Source organism: Bubalus bubalis, chromosome 4 (assembly GCF_019923935.1).
Source record: "Bubalus bubalis isolate 160015118507 breed Murrah chromosome 4, NDDB_SH_1, whole genome shotgun sequence".
In the NCBI taxonomy this organism is placed as follows: Eukaryota; Metazoa; Chordata; class Mammalia; order Artiodactyla; family Bovidae; genus Bubalus; species Bubalus bubalis.
The window spans coordinates 146,949,709-146,973,854 of record NC_059160.1 but is presented as its reverse complement, the minus strand read 5'-3'; the positions used below and the strand labels follow the sequence as shown (position 1 = coordinate 146,973,854).

Genomic DNA, 24,146 nt, shown 5'->3' with positions numbered 1-24,146 from the left:
CATGGGGAAAGAAACAGGCACCCAAGTCTAGGAAGCACAAAGAGTTCCAAAGAGGGGCTCTTTGGAAGTCTTTAAACTCAAAGAGGAAGATGCTCAGACATATTAGTAATTAAATTGACACACACACACAAAAAGAATTTAAAGTAACAAGAGAAAAGCAACAAATAACATAAAGGAACTCTCATGAGTTTATCAGCTGATTGCTCAGTAGCAATTCTACAGGCCAGGGGGGAGCGGGACAATACATTTAAAGTGTTGAAAGAGAAGAACCCACAACCAAGAATACTTTACCCAGCAAGGCTCTCCTTCAGATTTAACGCCGAAACCAGAAGCTTTACAGACAAGTAAAAGCTAAGAGAATTCAGCACCAACAGATACATTTTAAAACAAATTCTAAAGGAATCTCTAGGCAGAAAAGGTCTAAGCTAGAAACAAAAAATTCATGAATGTGAAAACTCACCAGTAAAGACAGATATACAGAAAAAGGTAATAAATCATCCACACACAAATATGGTATCAAAACTAAGCAAGTGTGAGAATGCAGGATATGGGAAAAATATTTGCAAACAATGTAACTGACAAGGGATTAATCTCCAACATCTATCCGATTGAATAAAAAAGTTTTTTGGGTTTTTCCATAAGACCCAAATAAACATTTCTCCAAGGAAGACATACAGGTGGCCAAGAGGCACATGAAAAAATGCTTAACACTGATAATTATCAAAGAAATGCAAACCAAAACTACAATAAGTTATCACCTCATACCAGTCAGAATGGCTATCCTCAAAAAGTCTACAAACAATAAATGCTGGAGAAGGTGTGGAGAAAAAGAGAACATTTTTACACTGTTGGTGAGAATCTAAATATTTAGGTACAATCACTATGGAGAACTCTATGGAGTTTCCTTAAAAAACTAAAAATAGAGCTGCCATATGATCCAGCAGTTCCACTCTTGGATATATACATGGAGAAAACCGTAATTTGAAAACATACATGCCCCGCAGTGTTCACTGCAGCACTATTTATAGTAGCCAAGAAATGGAAGCAACTTAAATGTTCTTTGATAGAGGAATGGATAAAGAAGATGTGGTACATAAGTACAATGCAATATTATACAGCTGTTAAAAGAAAGCAATCTGCCATTTGCAGCAACACGGATGGACCTAGAGATTATCACACAAATGAACAAATCAAACAGAGAAAGACAAATATCATATGATATCACACACTTGGAATCTAAAAAAATTACAAATGAATTTATTTACAAAACAGAAACAGTCTCACAGACTTAGAAAATAAACTTATAGTTACTAAAGGGGAAAGGCAGGGGGTGAGGGAAGGGATAAACTGGAGTTTGGGATTAACATATATACACTACTATATATGAAACAGAAAATCAACAAGAACCTACTGTTTAGCCCAAGGAATTCTACTCAATATTCTATAATAAACTATATGGGAAAATAATCTGAAAAGGAATGGATATATATATATTTGTATAATGGAATCACTTTGCTGTACATCTGAAACTAACAGAATATTATAAGCAACTATACTACAGTATAAAATAAAAATTAAATTAAAAAAGAAACACAGGAAGAATTAAACCAGGCTACTATTTTACACCATGTACAAAATCAATTCAAAATAGGTTAAAAACTTCTATGAGAGACTCCAAACCACAAAACTAGAAGGAAAGGTAATGATGACTTTTTGGACTTGACACAGACAGCAAAGGCAACAAAGTGATAAACATACAAGTGGGACTACATTAAACTAAAATGCTGTAAGAGCAAAAGAAGCCACCAACAAAATCAAAAGACAACATACAAACTAGAAGATTTTTGCAAACTAGAAGATTTGACAAAGCATTCACATCCAAAATATGCATGTAAAGGTCTCATAGAACTCAACAGCAAAAAAAGAAAAAAAACTCAAACAGAAAACCAAACTAATTTAAAAATGGGCAGAGGCTTTGTGTAGTTATTTTTCCAAAGGAGGTATACAAATGGCCAACAGGCACACGGAAAGATGCTCAAATCACTAATATCAGGGAACTGCAAATCAAAACACAGTCAGATATTACCTCACACCTGTCAGAACGGCAATCACCAAAAAAAAAACCCCCAAGATGTAACAAGTGTTGGCAAAAATGTGAAAAAAAGGGAACCCTTGTGAACTGTTGGTGGGAATATAAATTAGGGAAGCCACTACAGAAAACAGTATGGAGGTTCCTAAAAAACTAAAAACAGAGCTGCCATATGATCCAGCAATCCCACGACTGGGCATTTATCTAAAAAAAACAAAAACACTAACTTGAAAAGATATTTGCAACCCACATTTACTGCACCATTATTCACAACTGTCAAGGTATGGAAACAATGTAAGTGTCCATCAAAGAATGACGGATAAAGAAAATGTGGTGTGTGTATACACGCGTGCGCGCGCGCGCACACACACACACACACACACACACATTATTATTCAGCCATAAAAGAAGGAAATCCTGCCATCTGTGACATGAAGAGGCCTCCTAAGGGCAGTATGCTAAGTAAGGGCAGTATGAAATAAAAAAGAGAAAGACAAATATCATATTATCTCACTTATATGTGCAATCTAAAACAAAGAGTCGCTCAGTCGTGTCCGACTCTTGTGACCCCATGGACTGTAGCCCTCCAGGCTCCTCTGTCCATGGGATTTCTCAGGCAAGAATACTGGAGTGGGTTGCCATTTCCTTCTCCAGGGAATCTTCCTGACTCAGGGATCAAACTCACGTATGAGTACGTCTCCTGCATTGGCAGGTGGATTCTTTACTGTCTGAGCTACCAGGGAAGCCAACAAACAAACACAGAGTTCATAAACACAGAAAACATTGGTGGTTGCTAGAGGTAGGGTATATTACAGGGGTGGATGGGATTAACAAGTAAAGGGGGTCAAAAAGTACAAGCTTCTAGTTCTGAAATAAATGTCATGAGGATGTAATACACAGCATGGCGACAATCCTTAATAATACTGTATTACACATTTGAAAGTTGCTGAGAGTAGACTCCTTATCACAGGAAAAAAATTGTAACTATGTACAGTGATGGATGTTAATTAGACTTATTGTATGATCATTTTGCAACATATATTGAATCACTAGGTTGAACACCTGAATGTAATATTACATGTAATTGTACCTCAAAAAAAATAACATATATTGGGGAAATTAAAAAAGAAATCCTTCCATCCAGGTAGTTTTGCACCAAAATGCTTTGAAAAGGCAGCAAAGCCTCCAGCAAGGGGAGGGGTGGCTGGTCCTCTCTTGGAGCATGTCTTCCACTCGAGGGACTGAGCCTTGAGTAAGTGGTTGGCTAATGTCTCCCAGGGAGCAGTAAGGTCCAGTGACACCAGTCTTCCATCTTCCTCCTCTAAACATTTCCTCAGGAACCTCCTCTGAGCTTGTCCACAGCTGCCAGCCACCAAGCCTGTGAGGTCCTGGCTCTGAGACCAGGAAAGTCGTAAGCCCAGAAGATGGGAAAAGATGAGACAAATCCAAGATGATCAGAACAAGGCCACATGAACCTGGGTGTCCCAAAGGACATGGGCATCCTGTGCACTGGCCCTATTGTTGGTTCGTTCCTTTCATCTGGAGAGTAGCTGAGGATTGTTAGGTACACCTAACAGTCTCTGTCTCCTGGTCATTTATATGGAACTGGGACCAGGAATCCAAGCTGACAGCAACTGTCTTACTCATTATGTTGGGCTTCCAGATGTATCAGACACTTCGTTTTCACAAACAGACATGCTCTCTGAATTCAACTTGGCTTTCGATCATGTAGAAAATGAGAGGGCTTCACCTTGGCTCAGTTTAACTGAAGACAAGGGAAAGAGATGGCTCAGAACCTTGGTGGGTGACAGAGCAAAGCTGGCACAGGTCAGGGGTGAGCTCACCCACCCACCTAATGGTCGAGGCACTTCGAGAGCAACTTCCTGCTGTAGGCTGCGTACCCTGGTGATGAAGACCAAATGCTGAGTCCTGGCTCTGGCATTTATCAGCCGAGTGCCTCTGGGCAAGTAATACAGCCTCTCTGGGCTATAGTTTCCCCATCTGTAAAGCGGGGATAATAAGAGAGCTTAGCACCAAGTTCCTGCAGCATTTAGTTGTGAGGACTACATCACATCACATGGGCAAAGCACTGGACAAAGAGCCTGACGAATAGTGAGGGCTTCCTAAACACAGCCGCTGCTGCTGCTGCTGGCGTAATGTCAGCAGCGTTTCCAAAGTGACAGTGAAAGTCGCTCAGTTGTGTCCGACTCTTTGCAACCCCATGGACTGTAGTTCCTCCAGGCTCTTCTATCCAAGGAATACTCCAGACCAGAACACTTGAGTGGGTAATCGTTCCCTTCACCAGAGGATCTTCCCAAACTAGGGACTGAACGCAGGACTCCCAAATTGCAGGCAGATTCTTTACCATGTGGGCCACTGGGGAAGCTCGAGAATACTGGAGTGGGTAGCCTATCCCTTCCCCAAAGGATTCCTGACCCAGGAATCGAACCATGGTCTCCTGCATTGCAGGTGGATTCTTTACCATCTGAGGTCCCAAGGAATTTATTCCCGAAGATGGTGGAGTAGAGGAAACGAGCTCACATCCTTTCAGGAAAACACCAAAAATCATAACTAACTGCTGAACAATCACCATCAAAAAAAAAGACTCAACCTACTAAAAAAAAAAAAAAAAAAAAAAAAGAGGGCTTCCGTGGTGGCTCAGTGATAAAGAATCTGCCCGCAATGCAGGAGACCTGGGTTTAATCCCTGGGTTGGGAAGATCCCCTGGAGAACGGCATGGCAACCCACTCCAGTATTCTTGCCTGGACAATTCCCATGGATAGAGGAGCCTGGCTGGCTATAGTCCATAGGGTTGCAAAGAGTCAGACATGATTGAAGCGACTTTAGCAGCATTAAAAAAGATACTTTACATCCAAAGTAATGTAGAAGCCACAACACACTGGTAGTAGGGGTGCTTTCATGATGTAACTAAATCCCATACCTACTGGGCAGGTGACTCACAAACTGGAAAACAATTATATTGCATAAAATAATTATACTCCCACAAGAGTGAGAGTCCTGAGCACCACACCAGGCTTCCCAACCTGGAGGTCTGGCATCAGGAGGAGCTCTCAGAGCAGTTGGCTTTGAAGGCCATGGGGCTTGAGTATAGGAGTTCCACGGGACTAGGGGAAACAGAGACTCCACTCTTGGAGGGTGCACACAAAGTTTCCTGTGCACTGGGATCCCGGACAAAGAAGCCTGGGCCAGACCTACTTGGGGGTCTTGGAGGATCTCCTGGGGAGGTGGAGGTCGGCTCTGGCTCACAGTGGAGGCAAGGACAGCAGAGGTAGAAGCCTCAGGGAATATTCATTGGCATGAACTCTCCTGAAAGTCACCATTTTGGCACGAAGACCTAGGCCTACCTAACAGCCTGCAGGCTCCAGTGCTAGGACACCTCAGGTCAAACAACCAACGGGATGGGAACACAGCCCAATTCATCAGCAGACAGGCTGCCTAAAGCCATGCTGATCCCACAGCCACCTCTAAACACAGTCTTTCACATGGTCCTGCCCATCAGAGGGATGAGACTCAGCTGTACCAACTAGTGGGCAGGCACCAGTCTTTCCCACCAGGAAGCCTCCACAAGCCCCTGGACCAACCTCACCCACAAGAGGGCAGACACCAGCAGCAAAAGAAGCTTACAGTCCTGTAGCCTGAAGAAAAAGGTCACAAACAGAGAAAGTTAGACAAAATGAGATGGCAGAGGAACATGTTCCATATGAAAGGACAAGATAAAACTCTGGAAGACCACCTAAGTAAAGTAGAGATAGGCAATCTTTCTGAAAAAGAATTCAGAATAATGATACCAAAGATGATCCCCAAGACCTTGGAATAAGAATGGAAGCAAAGAGCCAGAAGACACAAGATATGCTTAAGAAAGACCTAGAAGTACTAAAGAACAGAGTTGAACAATACAATAACTGGAATGAAAAATACACTAGAAAGAATCAATAGCAAAATAAATGAGGCAGAAGAACAATAAGAGAGCTGTAAGATAGAGTGATGGAAATCACTGCAGTAGAACAGAATAAAGAAAAAAGAATGAAAAGAAATGAGGACGGTTTCAGAGACCTCAGGGACAACATTAGACACACCAACATTTGGATTTTAGGGGTCCCAGACAAAGAGAGAGAAAGGGCTGAGAAAATATTTGAAGAGATTATAGCCAAAAACTTCCCTAACATGGGAAAGGAAACACTCACGTTCAGGACATGCAGAGTTCCATATAGGATAAGACCAAGGAGGAACACGTCAAGACACATGGTAATTAAACTGACAAAAAGTAAAGACAGAGAAAAAATACTAAAGGTAGCAAGAGAAAAAAAAATTATAAGGGAATACCCATTAGATCATCAGCTGATTTTTCAGCAGAAACTCTGCAGGCCAGAAGGGAGTGGCATGATATAGTTAAAATGATGAGAGGGATAAATCTACAACTAAGAATACTCTACCCAGTAAGGCTTTCATTCATATTCAATGGATAAATCAAAAGCTTTACAGATAAGCAAAAGCTAAAAGAATTCAGCACCACCAAACCAGCTATATGACAAATTCTAAAGGAACCTCTCTGGGTGGAGAAGAAAAGGCCATAATTAGAGACAAGAAAATTATAAATGTGAAAGCTCACCAGTAGAGACAAACACACAGTAAAAGTAGGAAATCACCCACAGACAAATATGGCATCAAAACCAGCAAGCACGAGAAGACAAGAGGGCAAATGCAGGATACTGGAAACGCATTTGAAATTAAGAGACCAGAAACTTAAAACACTCTTGTTTATACATAGATTGCTGTAACCTCACAGTAACCACAAACCAAAAATCCACAATAGAAAGATCTACAACACACAAAAGAAAGTAATCCATACACGAAACTGAGGATAGTCATCAAATCACAAAAGAGAACAAATGAGGAAGGGAACAAAAAACCCTACAGAAACAAATCCCAAACAATTAACAAAATGGCAATGAGAATGTAATTATCAAAGATTACCTTAAATGTAAATTGACTAAATGTTCCAACCCAAAGACGTAGACTGGCTGAATGGATACTAAAAACAGACCCATATATATGCTATCTTGGAGGAGGAAATGGCAACCCACTCCACAATTCTGGCCTGGAGAATCCGATGGACACAGTAGCCTGGCGGGCTACGGTCCATGGGGTCACAACAGCTGGAAATGCCTGAAGCAACTCGGCATGCACACGTGCTATCTAAAAGAGGCCCACTTCAGATCCAGGAACAGAAAAGACTGAAACTGGAAGGATGGAGAAAGGTATTCCACGCAAATGAAAATCAAAAGACAGCTGGAGTAGCAATACTGACATCAGACAAAAGAGACTTTAAAATGAAGACTGCTATAACAGACAAAGAAGGACACTACATAACGATCAAGGGATTAATTCAAGAAGAAGATATAACAATCGTAAATATATATGCACCCAGCATAGGAGAACCTCAGTATATAAGCCAAGTGCTAATGGCCATAAGAGAGGAAATCGACAGTAACACAATAATAGTGGGGACTTTAACACTCCACTTACATCAGTGGACAGGTCAACCAGACAGAAAATCAATAAGGGAACAAACATAGACCTTAAATGACACAATTGACTAGATGGATTTATTTGATATTTATAGAAAATTCCATCTAAAGTGAGCAGAATACATTTTCTTCTCAAGTGCACATTGGAACATTCTCTAGGATAGATCTTACACTGGGCCACAAAGTGAGCCTCACTAAATTTAAGAAAGTTAAAAACATATCAAGCATCTTTTTAGACCACAATGCTATGAGATTAGTAATCAACTACAGAAAAAAAAAAAAAAAAAAAACCCTGTAAAAACACAAACACGTGGAGGCTAAACAATATGTTACTAAACAACCAATGGATCACTGAAGAAATTAAAGAGAAAATTTTCAAAAACACCTAGAGACTGACAACAAAAACACGATTTAAAACCAATGGGATGCAGCAAAAACAGTTCTGAGAGAGAAGTTTGTAGCAATACACTCTCACCTCAAGAAACAAGACAAATCTCAAATAAACAACCCAAGCTTACACCTAAAGCAACTAGAGAGAGAACAAACAAAACCCAAAGTGAGAAGGAAAGAAATCATAAAGATCAGAGCAGAAATATAAAAAATATGGAGACAAAGAAAATAATAGAAAAGAACAATGAAACTAAAATCTGGTTCTCTGGAAAGATAAACAAAACAAAATTGATAAACCTTTAGCCAGACTCATCAAAAAAAAGGGAGAAAGCTCAAATCAATAAAATCAGAAATGAAAAGAAGTAACAATTGACACCACAGAAATGCAAAGGATCGTAAGAGAGCACATCAAGCAACTATGTGCCAATAAAATGGACAACCCAGAAGACATGGACGAATTCTTAGAAAGGTACTATCTCCCAAAACTGAACCAGGAAGAAATAGAAAATACGAACAGACGAATCACAAGTACTGAAATTGAAACTGATTTAAAAACGTCCAGCAAACAAAAGTCCAGGACCAGATGTCTTCACAGGCAAATTCTGTCAAGCATTTAGAGAAGAGTTAACCGCTTATCCTTCTGAAACGCTCCTGAAAAACTGCAGAGGAAGGACAACTCCCAAGCTCATTCCATGAAGCCACCATCATCCTGATCCCAAAGCCACAAAAAGATATCAAAAAAGGGAAAATTACAGCCAGATATAACTGAAGAACAACACAGATTCAAAAATCTTCAAGAAAATACTAGCAAACTGAATCCAACACTACATTAAAAGGATTATACACCATGATCAAATGGGAGTTATGTCTACAGATGCTAGGACTTTTCAATATCTGCAAATCAATCAGTGTGATACACCACATTAACAAACTGAAGAATAAAAATCTTACAATCATCTCAATATACACAGAAAAAGCTTTTGATAAAATTCAACAATCGTCTATGATAAAACTCTCCAGAAAGTGGGCTGAGAGGGCACCGACCTCAACATAATAAAGGCCATATATGACAAACCCACAGCTAACGTCGTACTCACTGGTGAAAAGCTGAAAGCATTTCCTCTAAGATTAGGAAAAGACAAGGACGTTCACTCTCGTAACTCTTACTCAACAGTTTTTGAAGTCCTAGCCACAGCAATCAGAGAACAAGAAGAAATAAAAGGAATCCAAACTGGAAAAGAAGCAAAACTGTCACTCTTTGCAGATGATGTGATAATATATATAGAAAATACTAAAGATTCCACCAGAAAACTATTAGAGCTCATCAATGAATTTGGCAAAGTTGCAGGACATAAAATTAATACAGAGAAATCTATATACTAGATTAACACAGAGACATCTATACACTAGTACATTTCTATACACTAACAACAAAAGATCAGAAAGAGAAACTAAGGAAACAATCTCATTTACTATCAGATCAAAATGGATAAAATAGGAATAAACCTACTAAAGAAGCAAAAGATCTGTACTCTAAAAACTATAAGATGTTGATGAAAAAATTCAAAGATGACACAAACAGAGGGAAAGATATATCACATTCTTGGATTTGGAGAATTAATTTTGACTATCCTATACAAGGCAATCTACAAATTCAATGCAATCCCTATCAAATTACCAATGCTTTTTCCCCCCACAAAACTAGAACAAAAATGTTTTAAAGTTGTATGGCAACACAAAAGACCCCGAATAACCAAAGTAATCCTGAGAAAGTAAAATGGAGCTGCAGGAATCAGCTTCCTTGACTTCAGACTCTTCTACAAAACTACAGCAATCAAAAGAGTATGGTATTGGCACAAAATCAGAAATATAGATCAATGGAACAGGCTAGAAAGCCTGGAAATAAATCCATGCACCAATGGTCAATTAATCTGTGACAAAGTATGCAAAACTATACAACAGAGAAAAGACAGGCTCTTCAACAATGGTTCTTGGAAAATTGGGTATTACTTGTAAAAGAATGAATTTAGAACATTCTCTAATACTGCATGCAAAAATAAAGTCAAAATGGATTAAAGACCTAAATGTAAGGTTGGACACTATAAAACTCTAAGAAGAGAATGTAGGCAGAATACTCTCTGATATATAGCATAGCAACATTTTTGGATCCACATTACAGTAATGAAAATGAAAACAAAAACAAACAAATGGAATCTAATTAAACTTAAGAGCTTTTGCACAGTAAAGGAAACTGTAAACAAAACGAAACGACAACCCACAGAACGGGGGAAAATATTTGCAAAGGAAGTGACTGACAAGGGATCAATCGCCAAAATCTACAAACAGCTCATGTAGCTCAATTAAAAAAAAACCAACAAAACCTCAAACCACCCAATTAAAAAATGGGCAGATCTAAATAGACCTTTCTCCAAAGAGGACATACAGATGGCCAAACAGCACATGAAGAGATGCTCAACATCACTAATTATTAGAGAAATGCAAATCAAAACCACAGTGAGGTATCACCTCACTGTCAGCATGTCAGCATGGCTATCATCAAAAATCTATAAACAATGCTGGAGAGGGTGTGGACAAAATACAACCTTTGTTGGTGGGAATGTAAATTGGTACAACTATTATGGAGAATAGAATGCATGTTCCTTAAAAAACTAAAAATTGAGCAAACATAGATCCACCAACCCTACTTCTGGCTACATATCCAGAGAAACCATAGTTCAAAAGATAAATGCACCTCAATGTTCACTGCAGAACCATTTACAATAGCCAAGACGTGGAAGCAACCTAAAAGTCCTCTGATAGAGGAATGGATAAAGAAGATGCGGTACACATACACAATGGAACGCTATTCAGCCATAACAGAGACCGCAATAATGCCATTTGCAGCAGGACTTAAAGATGATCTAAGTAAAGTAAGTCAGAGAAAGACAAATATCATGTGATATCACTTATATATGGAATATAAAGATGATTCAAATAAACTTATTTACAAAATAGAAACAGACTCACTGACTTCAAAAACATACTCGTGGTAACCAAAGGGGAAAGGCAGAGGAAAGGATAAATTAGGTGTTTGGGATTAACACATACAAACCACTGTATGTAAAATCAGCAAGGACCTATCGCATAGCACAAGGAACTCTACTCAATATTCTACGATAACTATATGGGAAAGGAATCTGACAAAGAATGGGTATATGTACTTGTATAACTGAATCATTCCACTGTACATCTGAATCTAACACATTGTAAATCAACTATCTATGTGTTAGTTGCTCAGTCATGTCCGACTCTCTGTGACCCCATGGACTGTAACCCGCCAGGTTCTTCTGTCCGTGGGATTCTCCAGGCAAGAATACTGGAGTGGGTTGCCATTTCCTTCTCCAGGAGATCTTCCCAACCAAGGGACTGGGTCTCCAGCATTGCAGGCAGACTCTTTACCGTCTGAACCACCAGGGAAGCTCATCAACTATACCCCAATATAAAATGAAAATTAAATTAAAACAAAGTATTGAAGAGTTAAAAAAAAATGTGTGCACGCTAAGATTTTTAGAAACTAAAGCAAAAGGGAAAATCTGTTATTTGATTTTCATTTTTCAACAACAGAAGAAAAGGAGAGGAAAAAGTTTGTTAAAATGGTTATTTTTCTCCATTGGCTTAAATGTCCCCCTTGCAAAATAAAGATATTAGGCAAATTATAAAAAAAAAAGAAAGTAAAAGAAAAAAAAAAGCTTCTTCATTCCCCAAACTAAAATCTATTTTTGGGGGTCAGAGAAACTATGCCCCAGAGAGTTTTGGGGACGTGAGGAACACTGTATCACAACCAGGGTCAAACCAGCATCAGTGCCCATGAGTTCTGACTCCCAGCCCAGTTCCCTGGCCACAGGGGCACAGCTCTTCTTCTGGGTACAAGAAGTGTCCTGGGCCAGGTGAGTGGCAGCGGGCCACTGTGGGGGGTTGGGGGGCTGCTCACCGGTCAGGGTCATCGCTGAAGAAGTAGTTGACCTCCCCAAAGGTGCCCACATCATTGTCCGTTGCCTGAAACGGTAAGAACAAGAAATCATTACTGCCTGAACCGGCTGAGGCTCCAGTGTCACCAGGAAATGTCCAGAGTGAATCCATGCTTCCCCCATTCGGTTCCTCAGGCTCAGGCAGAATTTTCTAGAGCCATGTGGTTTAATAAGGTTTTCAGCATCACAAATGGAGATTTAATACTGGAGTGCACAGTTCCAAAGGATTGGTGGTCTCCCTAGATCTGTAACTTTGGGAAACCACCCTTCTGGACTTACGTCAGACATTCTCTGCAGATGCTCACAGGCTTTGGACCTGTGGAGAGAGACCCTGGACCAGAGGCGTGGGGTCACAACTTGTAGGTTAGCAAAATATCTCAGAAGTGATGGTGGGTTCAACCATCTGGTGGCTTCCTTCAGTGACTCTCCTCCAGCCACCCAAACCTCCAAGGCAGATGTGCTACCCAGAGGGGGAGGCCCTGTGGGGAGATTTCTGGTGTTCCCCCTTCTTTAACCCTGGCAATTAATCCACTGCATGCATGGGGCAGACTGTCATCTGGTTGGCAACCTCTTCTGCTGGAAGCAGTCTGCTGCCCAACCCCCCAGCCATCTTCTTTGGCATCTGTCTCTGCTCGAACAAGTGGTCTGAGTAGGGGCTGCTCTGCTCATGACCTCAGGGAGTGGTCCTTGACCACAGCTGAGGCCTGTGGTCAGAATCCTTCCCTGGGATTCTTATTATTGCTGCTGGGGATAAAAACTGTCCTCTGGGGCAGTGAAGCTGGAACGACGGTGAACTGGGAGCTGCTGGATGTGAGAGAAGATGAAAAGAAGGTCTGGTCCTGGTAATTCTAGAGTCCTGAACCTGACACCCCTTCCCACCTCAGTTTGGTTTGTGAGCCCAAGAAGATCTGTCTTATCCAGGCTGGTCCAAGTTGGATTTCTGTCGCTGACAGTCAAAAGAGACTCGAGGGAGAGTGACCTGCCTTATGCCTAATGATGATGGCAATCATGGTGACCACTGCCAGCCTACACTGCTATCAAACACTTTATATTGTCAAGGGCCACCCATGTTTATTATTACTCATTTTATCCTCACAACTGCCACAGCATGAGGGAAAAAAATACACATTTCTACCCATCACACAGATTATAAAACTGAGGCCCAGACCACAGTGAGGTCCAGCGTAACCCTGTCACCACTCTAGGTCATCAGGAGGTTCAAGCATAGCTGGGCAGTAGCTGGGATTCCCTACTCCGAGTCCCGGGTTCCTTCTTTAGGCCACCTGACCCTCACCATCCCCTCCCTTCTCAGGACAATGGTAGTTACAATGGAGGTTTGGCTTTTGTGGCTGGGATTTCTGGGCTTCTGCATCGCCTCTGGTGTGGTTACATCCGCAGTGCAGACTAAGTGACACCATTCAAGTGTTTATTCAGCAGTTCCTTAGTAAACATGTACTCCATACCAGGCACTGTGGCCTCTGATCCCTCCCAGGCCACGGCCCTAGAGCTGGGCAAACTGCTTCCCGACACCACACACCAGGAGAGAAAGGCCTTGGCCTGACCTTGGGGTCATCTGTTTTTCACTCACAGCGTCTTGATAAGATCACAGTTGGAAAAAGGTTCTGTTGCTAAAAATGTGTTTCAATATATTTTATTGAACATATCAACTGAATATATTCAGTACATTTATTTTTTAGTTCTGAGGTGTAATTAATGAAAATTATTTTATAACTTCATTACACATAAGTTATGATAATGTTATAGTGCAAAAGTGTTAGTCACTCAATCATGTCTGACTCTTTGCAATCCCATGGATTATAGCCTTCCAGGCTCCTCTGCCCATGGAATTCTTCAGGCAAGAATACTGGAGTGGGTAACCATTCCCTTCTCCAGGGGATCTTCCTGACCCAGGGATCAAACCCAGGTTTCCTGCATTGCAGGCGGATCCTTTACCATCTGAGCCATCAGGGAAGCCCTGATATTACATTGAGGTATAACTGACAATGGAAAGCATTCCCACTATTGAGTTGATTAACTACCTATAACCTTACCGATTTCCCTTTTTTCCCCCCGTTTGGTGAGAACATTTAAATTCTACTCTCTCAGCAAATTCCCATTGTACAACACACTGTTATCTACTACAGCCACTACGTTATACATTAGATCCCCAGACCTTACTCATCTTAAAACTGAACGTTTGTACCCATTTATCAGTATCTCCCTATTTCTCTCTCACTCAATACCTTGGTACTAAATATTTTTTTGAGATTCCTTTTACAATTCTTAGGTTCTGTGAAATCTGTTACTTCTGTGTGCTTTATGATAAACCTGAATTTTCAAAAAAAAATGCTCATTTGTGTTCAGTATGTTCAGTTCAGGAAGGCAGAGAAGTAAACGGTATATTTCTATTCCAAATGATTTAAATGGAAAAAAATGTGTTTATACTCAAAGGGTTAAAATCTTAGTTTCCTGGAAGGCTTGGTTACCCAGAAGGAAGCCATTTCCAGGGGCTGTGGGCAGCCTGCTTTGTAGGACGGCCTTCTGTACCCAATTTCCTCATAATGTCGCCACTGCGCTCAGCAGACTCTGGGTCTCTGTCCTCCCGCCACCCTGGCCAGGCTCTGAGCACATCCCAGGTTCTCAGGGCACGCAGGGCAAATAAGTGGAAACGTAAATGCCAAGCCACGTAACCCACCCTCCAACCCAAGACTGACTCCCGGGCAGACCCTCCCCTGTGCCTGAGACGCTTGACAACTGCCTTTACCAGCTCCTTGAGCTTGTCATGTATTTCATCTTCGTAACGACTCTGTGTTGCTGCTGTTCAGTCACTCGGTCACGTCTGACTCTTTGCAGCCGCACTGGCTGCAGCATGCCTGGTAGGCGCTGTTATTAGTACCACGGCCAGTTTATAGATGGGGAAACGGAGGCACAGAAAGGGTAAACAGCTTATTCGAGGCTTCTCAGCTCAAAAAGTGGCCGAGTTAGGATCTGAACCCAGAATCAGCTTGCCACACCCTTCACCTCAATGTGTTCTTGCTTCTAAACCAAGAAGAGAACCTGTTCTCAGACGGAGAGGTGCCTGGTTATTCCAGGAGGGAGAAGAACACAACCCCTCATCATAAGCCCACCTATCATCTCACCTTTCAGGGGCCAGAGAAGTGGGGGAGGTGCCCATAAGCCCCTCCGGTTTCACCAACAATCAACCACCATGTATGGCATTACAGGCTATAACAACTGTAGCCCTGTCTGGGGAAGAGATGACCAGATACCATCAAGCCCCTTGGCGAGGGCTCAGTGTAATGTAGAGACCCCACTTCCAGGTCAGCGTTAACAGCCGAGGTCATTATACGAGCAAAGAGCAATCCCCTGGGGCCTCAGCATTCTCATTTATCAAAGGAAAGGGTCTCGGGAAGCAAGAGGGGCAGAGCCGCGTCTGCCAGGCTCACCTCCTAGCCTAGATGGTGCCAGCACCCAGCAAGTGCTTCACAAATGCTTGGAAAATGAGTGAATCAATTCTAGCAAGAAGGGAGCCGTGGAGAGATGGGGGCAAAGGCGAGGAGAAGAGAGGATTCTAAGGAAAAGGGAGGGGCAAAGAGGAGAGGGAAAAGGAGGGGCGAGGCCCAGAGGGGGTCAGCAGAGTGGGCGTTTCCTGCCCCTGAAGGTCACATCAGGACCCTGGGGAGAAGCCCTTCACATGGGTGTGTCCTATGGAACTGCACTTGGCCTGCTAGAGTGGGGAGGGCCCCTGAGGTCCCCCATCCAGTCCCCTTCACGGTGAGGCTCAGGGAAATTAGGTGACGAGCCCCTGGGGATAAGACGGGACTGTCTTCTGTCTCTAGGCCGACACTGGCCTCTACCACCCCTCTGAGTCCCCACTCCCTCCCCGAGTGGGCTGAGCACAGCCCTGGTTCCCACGGTGACCTCTTTCCCGGGGGGCCTCTTGCCTGCCCAGGCCGCCGATGCTGACCAGGGAAGATTTGTGAGTCCTTTACTGCCACCGTCTAATGACCGTATGAAATATGTATGCCTGGTGAAGAGGAGAGGGAGAACTTTCATTTTTCAAGTGCATGAAGCAGAATAATATGAAGACGAAAAGCTGCTTCTGTGCGCCTGCCAGGGTGGGGGCAGCCGGGACTGACACAGAGGGAGGGCCTGGCTGGGGTGCTCGGGCCAGGGCCAGGCTGTAGTGCGGCTAGTCAGGGGCCCTGTGCCCCGGACAAGGCAGCAAATTGGACCCACTAGGCAGCCCTGTGGGAGACCCTCCTTTACATTCATCCTTAGCCGTGCAGTCCGGCCTTGCTGCCAGCTCCGGCCTCATCTCAGCTGGACCACGTGCAGCTCTGGGACCTGACATGTCCTCCGGCTCCCCAAGGTTGGGTCAGGCCTCCACTCTGCCAGAGACATTCCCAGCCCTGACTGCACAGAGGGATGAAGCTGCGCCAGGGTGGGGTTGTGGGGCCTGGACATAAGGAGGGCTCAGGAAAGCTCAGATCTCTGTCATCTGTAGTTACACCTGCATCCACATACACACCACACAGGTTAAGGTGTACTATACACTTAACTCAAAAAAGATTTTGAGCCCTGTGCCAGGCAGGCACACCAGGGGATACAGAAATAAGGTACAGACTTGTCTGTCAAGGGGAGGGAACAGGGCACACACAGGCAGATTTCAGGAATGGCAGACTGTTCCCAACGGCACATGTTTCAATGTGCCAAAGTCCAAAGTCCCAACGGCAGATTGTTTCATTCTGACCACATCTATAAATGGTAGGTGCTTAAATAGCCCTCGGATCTTGTCTTTAACAGACAAGGAAAGAGACAGGATGATAAGGAACTTGCCCGAGATGTCACAGCTGCTAAGCAACAGAGCTCGCTTCCGAATCCCTGTGCTGAAAACCATTTAGCACCTTGTGGGACAGGCCCTGGGAGCTCCATCCTGTGGAGGCCAGGGAGCAGCTTGGTCCTGCCTGCTCTGCTACCCGCCTGCAACCTGGCCCATGCAGGCAGGGCTCTGTCCCACCCACTTACTGCTGGTTACCGTACTTTTCACAACAACCTCCTTCTCAGACCTTGCTTTGTGCCTGAGCAACGGAAAGATCAACAGATGAATTAGGTGCCAGACAGTGACCACTGGCTCCCCTTTAAGAAGGTGGGTTTGAGGAGTGACCAGGGGACAGTGCAGAGAGAACAAATGTCCTCCTCAGGCCATGAACACCCCCTCCCTCCTGCCACGTTCTGGGAACGCTCTGTCTCCCTAAAGGGTCACCCCCAGGATCTCGCAGGCCAGTCAGAGGGCTGCAAGGATGGGGGAAGGGGATGGCCAGGATGGGTGGCTCTCACACTGTACCTGGTGACTCTAAGAAATGCAGAACCAGGGTTCCAGGTGGGCCCCTGAGCTGTGCTCCTGGCCCTCCCTCTGACGCCTGTGTGACCCCACTGCTATCCCACCTGGGCTAGAGTCTCACCCACAGGTACATACTAGCACATTCTGCCACTCGCCAAGATGCTCGCAAGAGGCCCAGGGATAAGGTGGCAAAACCTGGGGACCATGGCATCAAGGCTCTGCACAGTCCAGCTGGCCTTGGTGATTCTGCATCCAGGTCTCCCTAATGCACCCAAACAATCCTCCTGCCTGGTCAACTATAACTGCTGTCCATACTCTGGCACTCCCTTCAGAGCCCACCCCTAGAGCCCCCTCCCTTAGGGAGCTCCCTAGCTGCTCGTTGTTCTTGGCCTGAGAGCCCCTAGCTGGACCGGTCTGGGAACAGTCTACCATTCCTGAAATTTGCCTCTATGTGTCCTGTTCCCTCCCCTTGACAGACAAGTCTGTACCTTATTTCTGTATCCCCTGGTGTGCCTGGCACAGGGCTCAAACTCTTTGCCAAATTTAGTTAAGTCTGGGATTTTCATTGCCAGACACTGAGGGCTAGCTTGGCCTTCCTTCTGTGGAGGGGGCTAATGCTCCCTATCGGCAGAGCAGGGGCTCCTTGGGTGGCCCAGGAAGCAGGGCTGGGGTTCATAAAGCATCTCCAGTGAGTCTCCCAAGCTCAGATCTCTTGTCCAAGCTCTGTACTGACCAAACCCCAGAGGCAAGTGGGGTGGGGGCGAGCACTCAGTGAAGGGGCCTCGCAGTCAGCCTGTGGCACGTGCAGGGCAGGTGAGGAGGGCACAGTGGGTCTGGAGGGGCAGATGGGGGGCACCTGGCACACCTGAGAAACAACCTCTACCAAGATGATGACCAGACTTGCGCTCAGTCATGTACTCAGTAAACACTTTCCGACATTTCCAATGTGCCAGCTCCGTCCCAGGCCTTAAGCTACAGTCATAAGCATGACAACACCCTTGCTGGAACGTGACGTACAATCAGAAAGCGGAGATAGACAATAACGGAGGAGAGAAATAGCTAAATAACAGGCAGTTGCAAGAACGTTGGGGAAATATAGAAGATGGGCTAGCAGGTGACTAGGGTTGCAGGTTTAGATCAATTTGTCTGTGAGAGGCTCCTTGGCAAAATGTACTCGGGTCCACAGGACAGTCATGGCTATACACCAAGAAGCCCGGTAGGTCCTGGTGAGAACTGCTCTCACTGAGGCCTGGAGGTGGCTCAGACTGTCTCTGCCTCCCCTAGCAGAAGCATCTGCAGCCCAGGAAGACCACCGGCAGGTCAGCGTCTGTCCCTGTGGTCAGTTCGAGGGAGACGGTGCGGCTGGGACTGGCTGCTGCCCAGGGCCTGATTTATAAGGCGTCTCCTCCGATTCTCCCCAACACTGGCATTACTGGCAAAACTAATTCCCTCATTTGGGCCTTTATAATTGCATCCAAGAGTGCTTATTTCCGTGATGGACAATGCTGGCAGAAGTGTAATTTTCTTCTGCTGACAAAAAGGAGAAGAAATAAATACACGGGGGGGAAATTCCAAAGGTTAAGACAAGGTGAACCTGCAGTGGGGGAACAGCCATCCCCACACGGGCCAGGCTGTGTCAGAAACATCCAACTCTCCCCTGGCTCTACGGTGGGGCGGGGGGCAGAGGACCCCCTGCCACTTCCCTTTGAGCACTTACTGTGCGTCAGGAGCTGTGCCGGGCATTTCCCATGCTCTATTTCATCCTGTCTCCCTCAGAGTCCTATGGGACCAGCACCAATATTATTTCTGTCTCAGAGATGGAAGGAACTGAGGCTCAGAAAGGTCGGTCAACTTGCCCAAGGTCAAACAGTACCAGGACATGAACCCAATACAGTCAACTGCAAGACAGGTGCTCTCAGCCACTCCCCTCCCCTGCAGCCGGTCCCCCGTCGGCGGGGCCAGGGAGAGGCATCCTCATGCAGTTTGAGAGCTCAGCCACGGGGTCCAGCCACTCCTACCGGGCCACTGTCCCCACCCTGGAGATGAGGCCCCCACAGGCAGTCTTTTCCTTCAGAGGCTCTGCCTCCAGCCTCTGCCTGGAGTGGGTGGGCTCCAGCAATTCTGGTTGTACCCATCACAGAGTATACAGGGGCTTCTGATGTTGTGTCCTCAGCCAAGACACCTGGCCCTCAAAGCAAGTGCCCCCCTCCATCTCGTCTCACCCAAGCTTAGTCTTGGTGTGTGCAGGTGGCTCTGGGCCTAGACTGGGGGAGGCTGCCACCTGCTAAAGACTGGGGCAGCCTGGTGGCTGTGGGCACCCTACTGACTTGCACAGGGCTTTTCCCTAGCACCTTGGGGATATAACTCTCCCTTCAACTTGGATGGCAGGGCACTATACTCAGCCCAGCTCCCTGCCCTCTGATGCTCATCACAGCATCTCACCCCGACTCCCAGGGACCTGTCATGTCAACAGCAGTTAGGTCCTCCTGTCTCTTCCCCAAAGCTCCCTCCTGACCCAGCCTTTTTGACAGTGAGCAGACGCCATCTCTCACCCTCTTCCATTCATTTGCCCTGGGCCAGGGGCCTCCCTTGCAGGCGCTCTGCCTTGCCGATACCATTTCCATGGGTCCCCAAACTGTCCTGTCATCCCTCGTTATGGCGCTGCAGATGCCCATCCATTGATGCTGGGCCTTACGCCCCAACCTGACTCCCACCTGCTCGGGCCCCCTGGGTCTGCCTCTGGCTCAGTAGAAGCTGCACACTCTGATACCCTGATCCCCCACCTCGGGCAGACGCCCTTCTCGCTCATGTTTCTAAACACCCTCTGCCCTTCTTTATGGCTAGAAAGTCCTGCTCTTGTGTCTTCTCTCATCCATCCTATGCCGTCTCACTTTCCTCGACCTCACTCTCTCTTCTCCACACACACATGCACATACTCCTCGCCACACATCCTCTCTCTCCCTGTCCCTGTGTCTCGGGCAGCTCCCCATACCTCCCTGTCCTCACATACTCTCACTCTCATACTCTCACAGAAACCTGTCTGGCTCAGATGGATCACATCCTGCCACATACTCACATACGCCAACACATGAGCATCTGCACCCGCCCTCAGTCTCGAGCCACCCCTACCCTGACCCCAGCCTCAGCCCCCGTGGCCCCTCCACACCCCTCCCCCAGCCACCTGTGAGCCTCTCCCTGGGGCCGGCAGCTGGCAGGCACACACTCAATCACTCCCCACCAGCGTCCTCACTCCCGTCACGCACGCTTGCCCGGATGCCCCGCATGGGCTTCTGCTCTGAAGCAAGGCGGGCCCAGCTGCCTTCCCCAGCAGCCCCGGGTCCCGGCAGCCGTGGCAGGCAGTGGGCACCGGCGAGCAGTTCTGCTTCCGTGCACAAATCTGCAGAGAAGGGCACACGGTACAATTTGTTCAGGAAACAATAGCAATGTTTGACATGTCATAAGGATTGATGGAGCAGAAATTTACATGGGAGAATGCATTTTTAAACAGCTCCACGGAGCCCCGGTGCTTCACTGGTAATGCTTTCCACATTTATCTTTCACTGAGCCCCTCTGAATAACTCTTTAAACTATGTAAGATTAACTGCACTCTTGCAAGCTTGCGGTGGGGTGGTAGTGGTTGGGGGTTGTTGCTGTGTGAGGCAGGGAAGGACTCCACTGGAGGAACCCAGTATCCCAGAGGCTGGGGTGGCCTCCACTTGGCCTGAGTAGGCCCTCTCCCCTATTGCTATGCTCCCTCCCATGGGGCTGTGGACGAGGATTTTGGCTTCTCTCTAGGACACAAAGCCTGTGGCCAGGAAATATCATCTGGTCTGCGACCACTTCTGGGGAAATGCTTGGTGTATCATTTCTGTCGTCATCTCAGAAGGAAGCTATCTGATCCAAGAAGGAAGCCAGGGCTCAAGGGTGAGGGCATGGTGAGGGGTGGGCAAATGAGGTCTGGCTGGAAGTTGTTGCTGTGAGTACCTTCCTGGGGGTTCTTGGCCTGGGGGTGGGGTGCCACACTCCTGGGAGGAGAAGAAATGACAGCAGTAAAGAAATGACAGTAAGGAAAGGCCTCCCACTGGACTTCATGTAGAGTAAGAAGGTGAGTGCTCTGGGTGGGCAGTGGGACCAGGGAGTGAGTGAGAGGGTGCAGGAGAGAGCCCGGGGAGGCTGTGGGCCATGGGAAGAAAGATACATTCAGGAAAGTCCCCGGGGCCTGCTCTCGGCCTTCTGAGTGTGAGGAGGCTTTAGGACAAAGGCTGGGGACAGAGGCTCAGAGCCCATGATCAGCTGAGTCGCCGAGTGGGAGGGCAGTTAGGAAAGCATGGGGACCCGGTGGGTGGTGGACCTGGGGTGGATGGCCACCAATCCATGGCGCATGCCCACGCCGCACTACCTGCAGTCCTAGTACTGAGCGCAGAGAAGGCCTCAGGATGTCTCAGTCCACCTTCCCTACGGGAGTCAACAGCCAGTGGGACGTGGGTAGAGCCCCTCTGCTCTGCCTGCTGGAGGGTGAGAAATGTCCTTCTCCCTGGAGGGCTGGCACCAAGGCCCTCAAAAGGACCTGTGGCTCTGTGCAGGGTCGTGAAAATCCCTCCAAAAGGGGAGGGCGAGATCTGGGGTCTGGTCCAGCTTCTGCCCAAACATCAGCTGTGGGACTCTGAGGAAGACCCTGGCTTCTCGGCCCACATGCTGCAGAGCCTCCTGATCGTCCACCTGCTTCTCCTCTGATGCTAGCAGCCCATCCTCCACCAGAGCCTAGACGGAGCATCTGGCCACATGGGACACCATTCTCCAGCTTAGAAGACTCCCAGGGCACTGAAGACAGTCCCAACTGCTTGTGGCATCCCTGAGGCCTGATGTGGGCCAGCCTCTGTGGCCTCTGACTTCCTTTCCTGGCCTATTTGCCAACAACCATGGTCACATCCACTCTGATCCTCAGTTTCTCATCTGTAAAATGGGGCTAATGACAGTAGCTGCCTCATGGGATTGGTGTGGGGAAACCCGTGCCTGGTGCATACGAACCTGCTGTCCAAGTGGAGCCAGTGTTCATCGTTCCATGCACAGTTCTAACTATTCACTCTTTCTGGCCCTCAGCAGACCTGCTCCTGCTGAGCCCTCTCTCAGCCCGGCCCTTCTGCCTGCAGCGGGCTGGTGGAGGAGGAGGGGAGTGGCCCTGAGCCCTGTGGGAGGGGGAGCTCCAGCAGGGACCAGACCCAAGCCCCGCCTATTGCTGTGTCCATCTGCAGCAGGGGGAGGAGGAATGACAGCTAAGAATGGGCTGACAAGCGCACTTAAGGCCTGGGGTCCTCAGCTTGCTTGTTAATGAAGACATGGTGTTGTTCTTGGGCTCCTCCACCCCTTCCTTATTTCTATTTCAAAACCTGGAAATAAAAACTGATGGGGAGCAAATTGCTCTGGCCAGAGGCTCTGTGCTTAAAGAAGTCGTCACAGGAAAGCAATTATGGGATGTCAAGGGCTGTCAGGGTGGCCACGGCTGCCTGCGCCTCATGCCTGACGCTGCCTGGTGGTCCCCGGGCCTCCTGCTGGGAGATGCCATGTTGGTCTGGGGGGCCCCATGGAGGCAGGGGGATAACTGCTATCACTGCCCTGCGGAGTATCAGCTCTGGGCCTGGCAGAGCTGTGAGAAACGTGGTATGATTTGGCCCTAGTCCTTAAAGCGACCAGCGAGATGGGGCCACAGTCCCATTTTACAGGTGAAGCAATTCCAGCTGATATGACTGCAAAAACAGAAACAGCAGCACACTCTTGCTTAGTCCTTACTGGGCTCTAGGATTTATTCCAAGAAATCTACAAATATTAGCACATTTCATTTCCACTCCTACTCTGTGAGATAAGTACTAATTCTACCCTTATTGTAGGGAAAGTGCTCAGCTGCAGCAGAAGCTTCCGGCACCACACACGACCCCCTGTGCCCACCTCCAGGCACCGGGGGCTGCTTTAGGGGAAGCGCCTGTGCCTCTCCTGTCCTGTGGACTTTCTTCTCAAGGGAGCAGTTGGAATGATGGGGTGGCCACATTCCCCAGAAGCTGCCCCCACTCAAATGGGGCTAGGACTCATTGGACCCATATCCTAGCCTTCTTGTCCTGAGCTGGGATAGCTCAGGCACAACCTTCCCACTGATTTCCCAGCGGATGGCACTCTAGGAGCCCCCTGTGGAAACAAACTTCACGGTGCCATCTTGAGTGATCTCGTCTCACTTCCTACTCCCATCTGAGTTTTCTGGGGTCACCTCCCAAGTAAACTGCCTGTCTTCATGTCCCTGTCTCAGAGTCGGCTTCTGGGGAGCCAGGCCTCAGACACGAGCCTCAGGCTGGATGCTGGGCACCCATGGTGTGTCCGACAGTATGCGCCCAGTCCTCTTGGTACTCACAGTGGCCACGGCTCAGGGACAGCTGCTACTCAGCTCAGGGTCCTGCAGTTGGTCACTGAGAGGTGGGACTCGAAACTTCAATCTGTCTGACACTTGCACACGGAAATCAAAGAGCAAAGAAATTCCACTAACTCTTCTACAATGCTGTCCATTTCTTTATGCCCTTGGGCTTGAGGAAGACTCAACCGAGTGCCTTTTAAAAAAAAAAAAAAATCACATCAGACCCCTTCAAACAAAGAAGACTGGAATGCAGAAAGTCATTTTCCCAGGGATATGGGAGGGTGACTGGGGGTGAACGTGATGCTCACAATCAGAAGGGACTCGAGGCCAGTTATCAAGATGGGATTAT

At 46.6% G+C, this 24,146-nt stretch overlaps 1 protein-coding gene across 7 annotated transcripts in view; it reads right to left on the bottom strand.

The window, feature by feature from the left end:
- The window catches only part of CDH23 (cadherin related 23), a 436,720-nt gene that overhangs the window by 140,728 nt on the left and 271,846 nt on the right, over window positions 1–24,146 (bottom strand). For 6 of the 7 annotated variants that reach the window (XM_025284698.3, XM_044942219.2, XM_044942217.2 and 3 more), the window contains one exon: window positions 12,020–12,084. In XM_025284698.3, the coding sequence (XP_025140483.3) occupies window positions 12,020–12,084 (65 nt within the window). Of the gene's footprint in view, window positions 1–12,019; window positions 12,085–23,190; window positions 23,991–24,146 lie in introns of those variants that run through there. The other variant, XM_044942227.2, reaches the window with a different exon arrangement.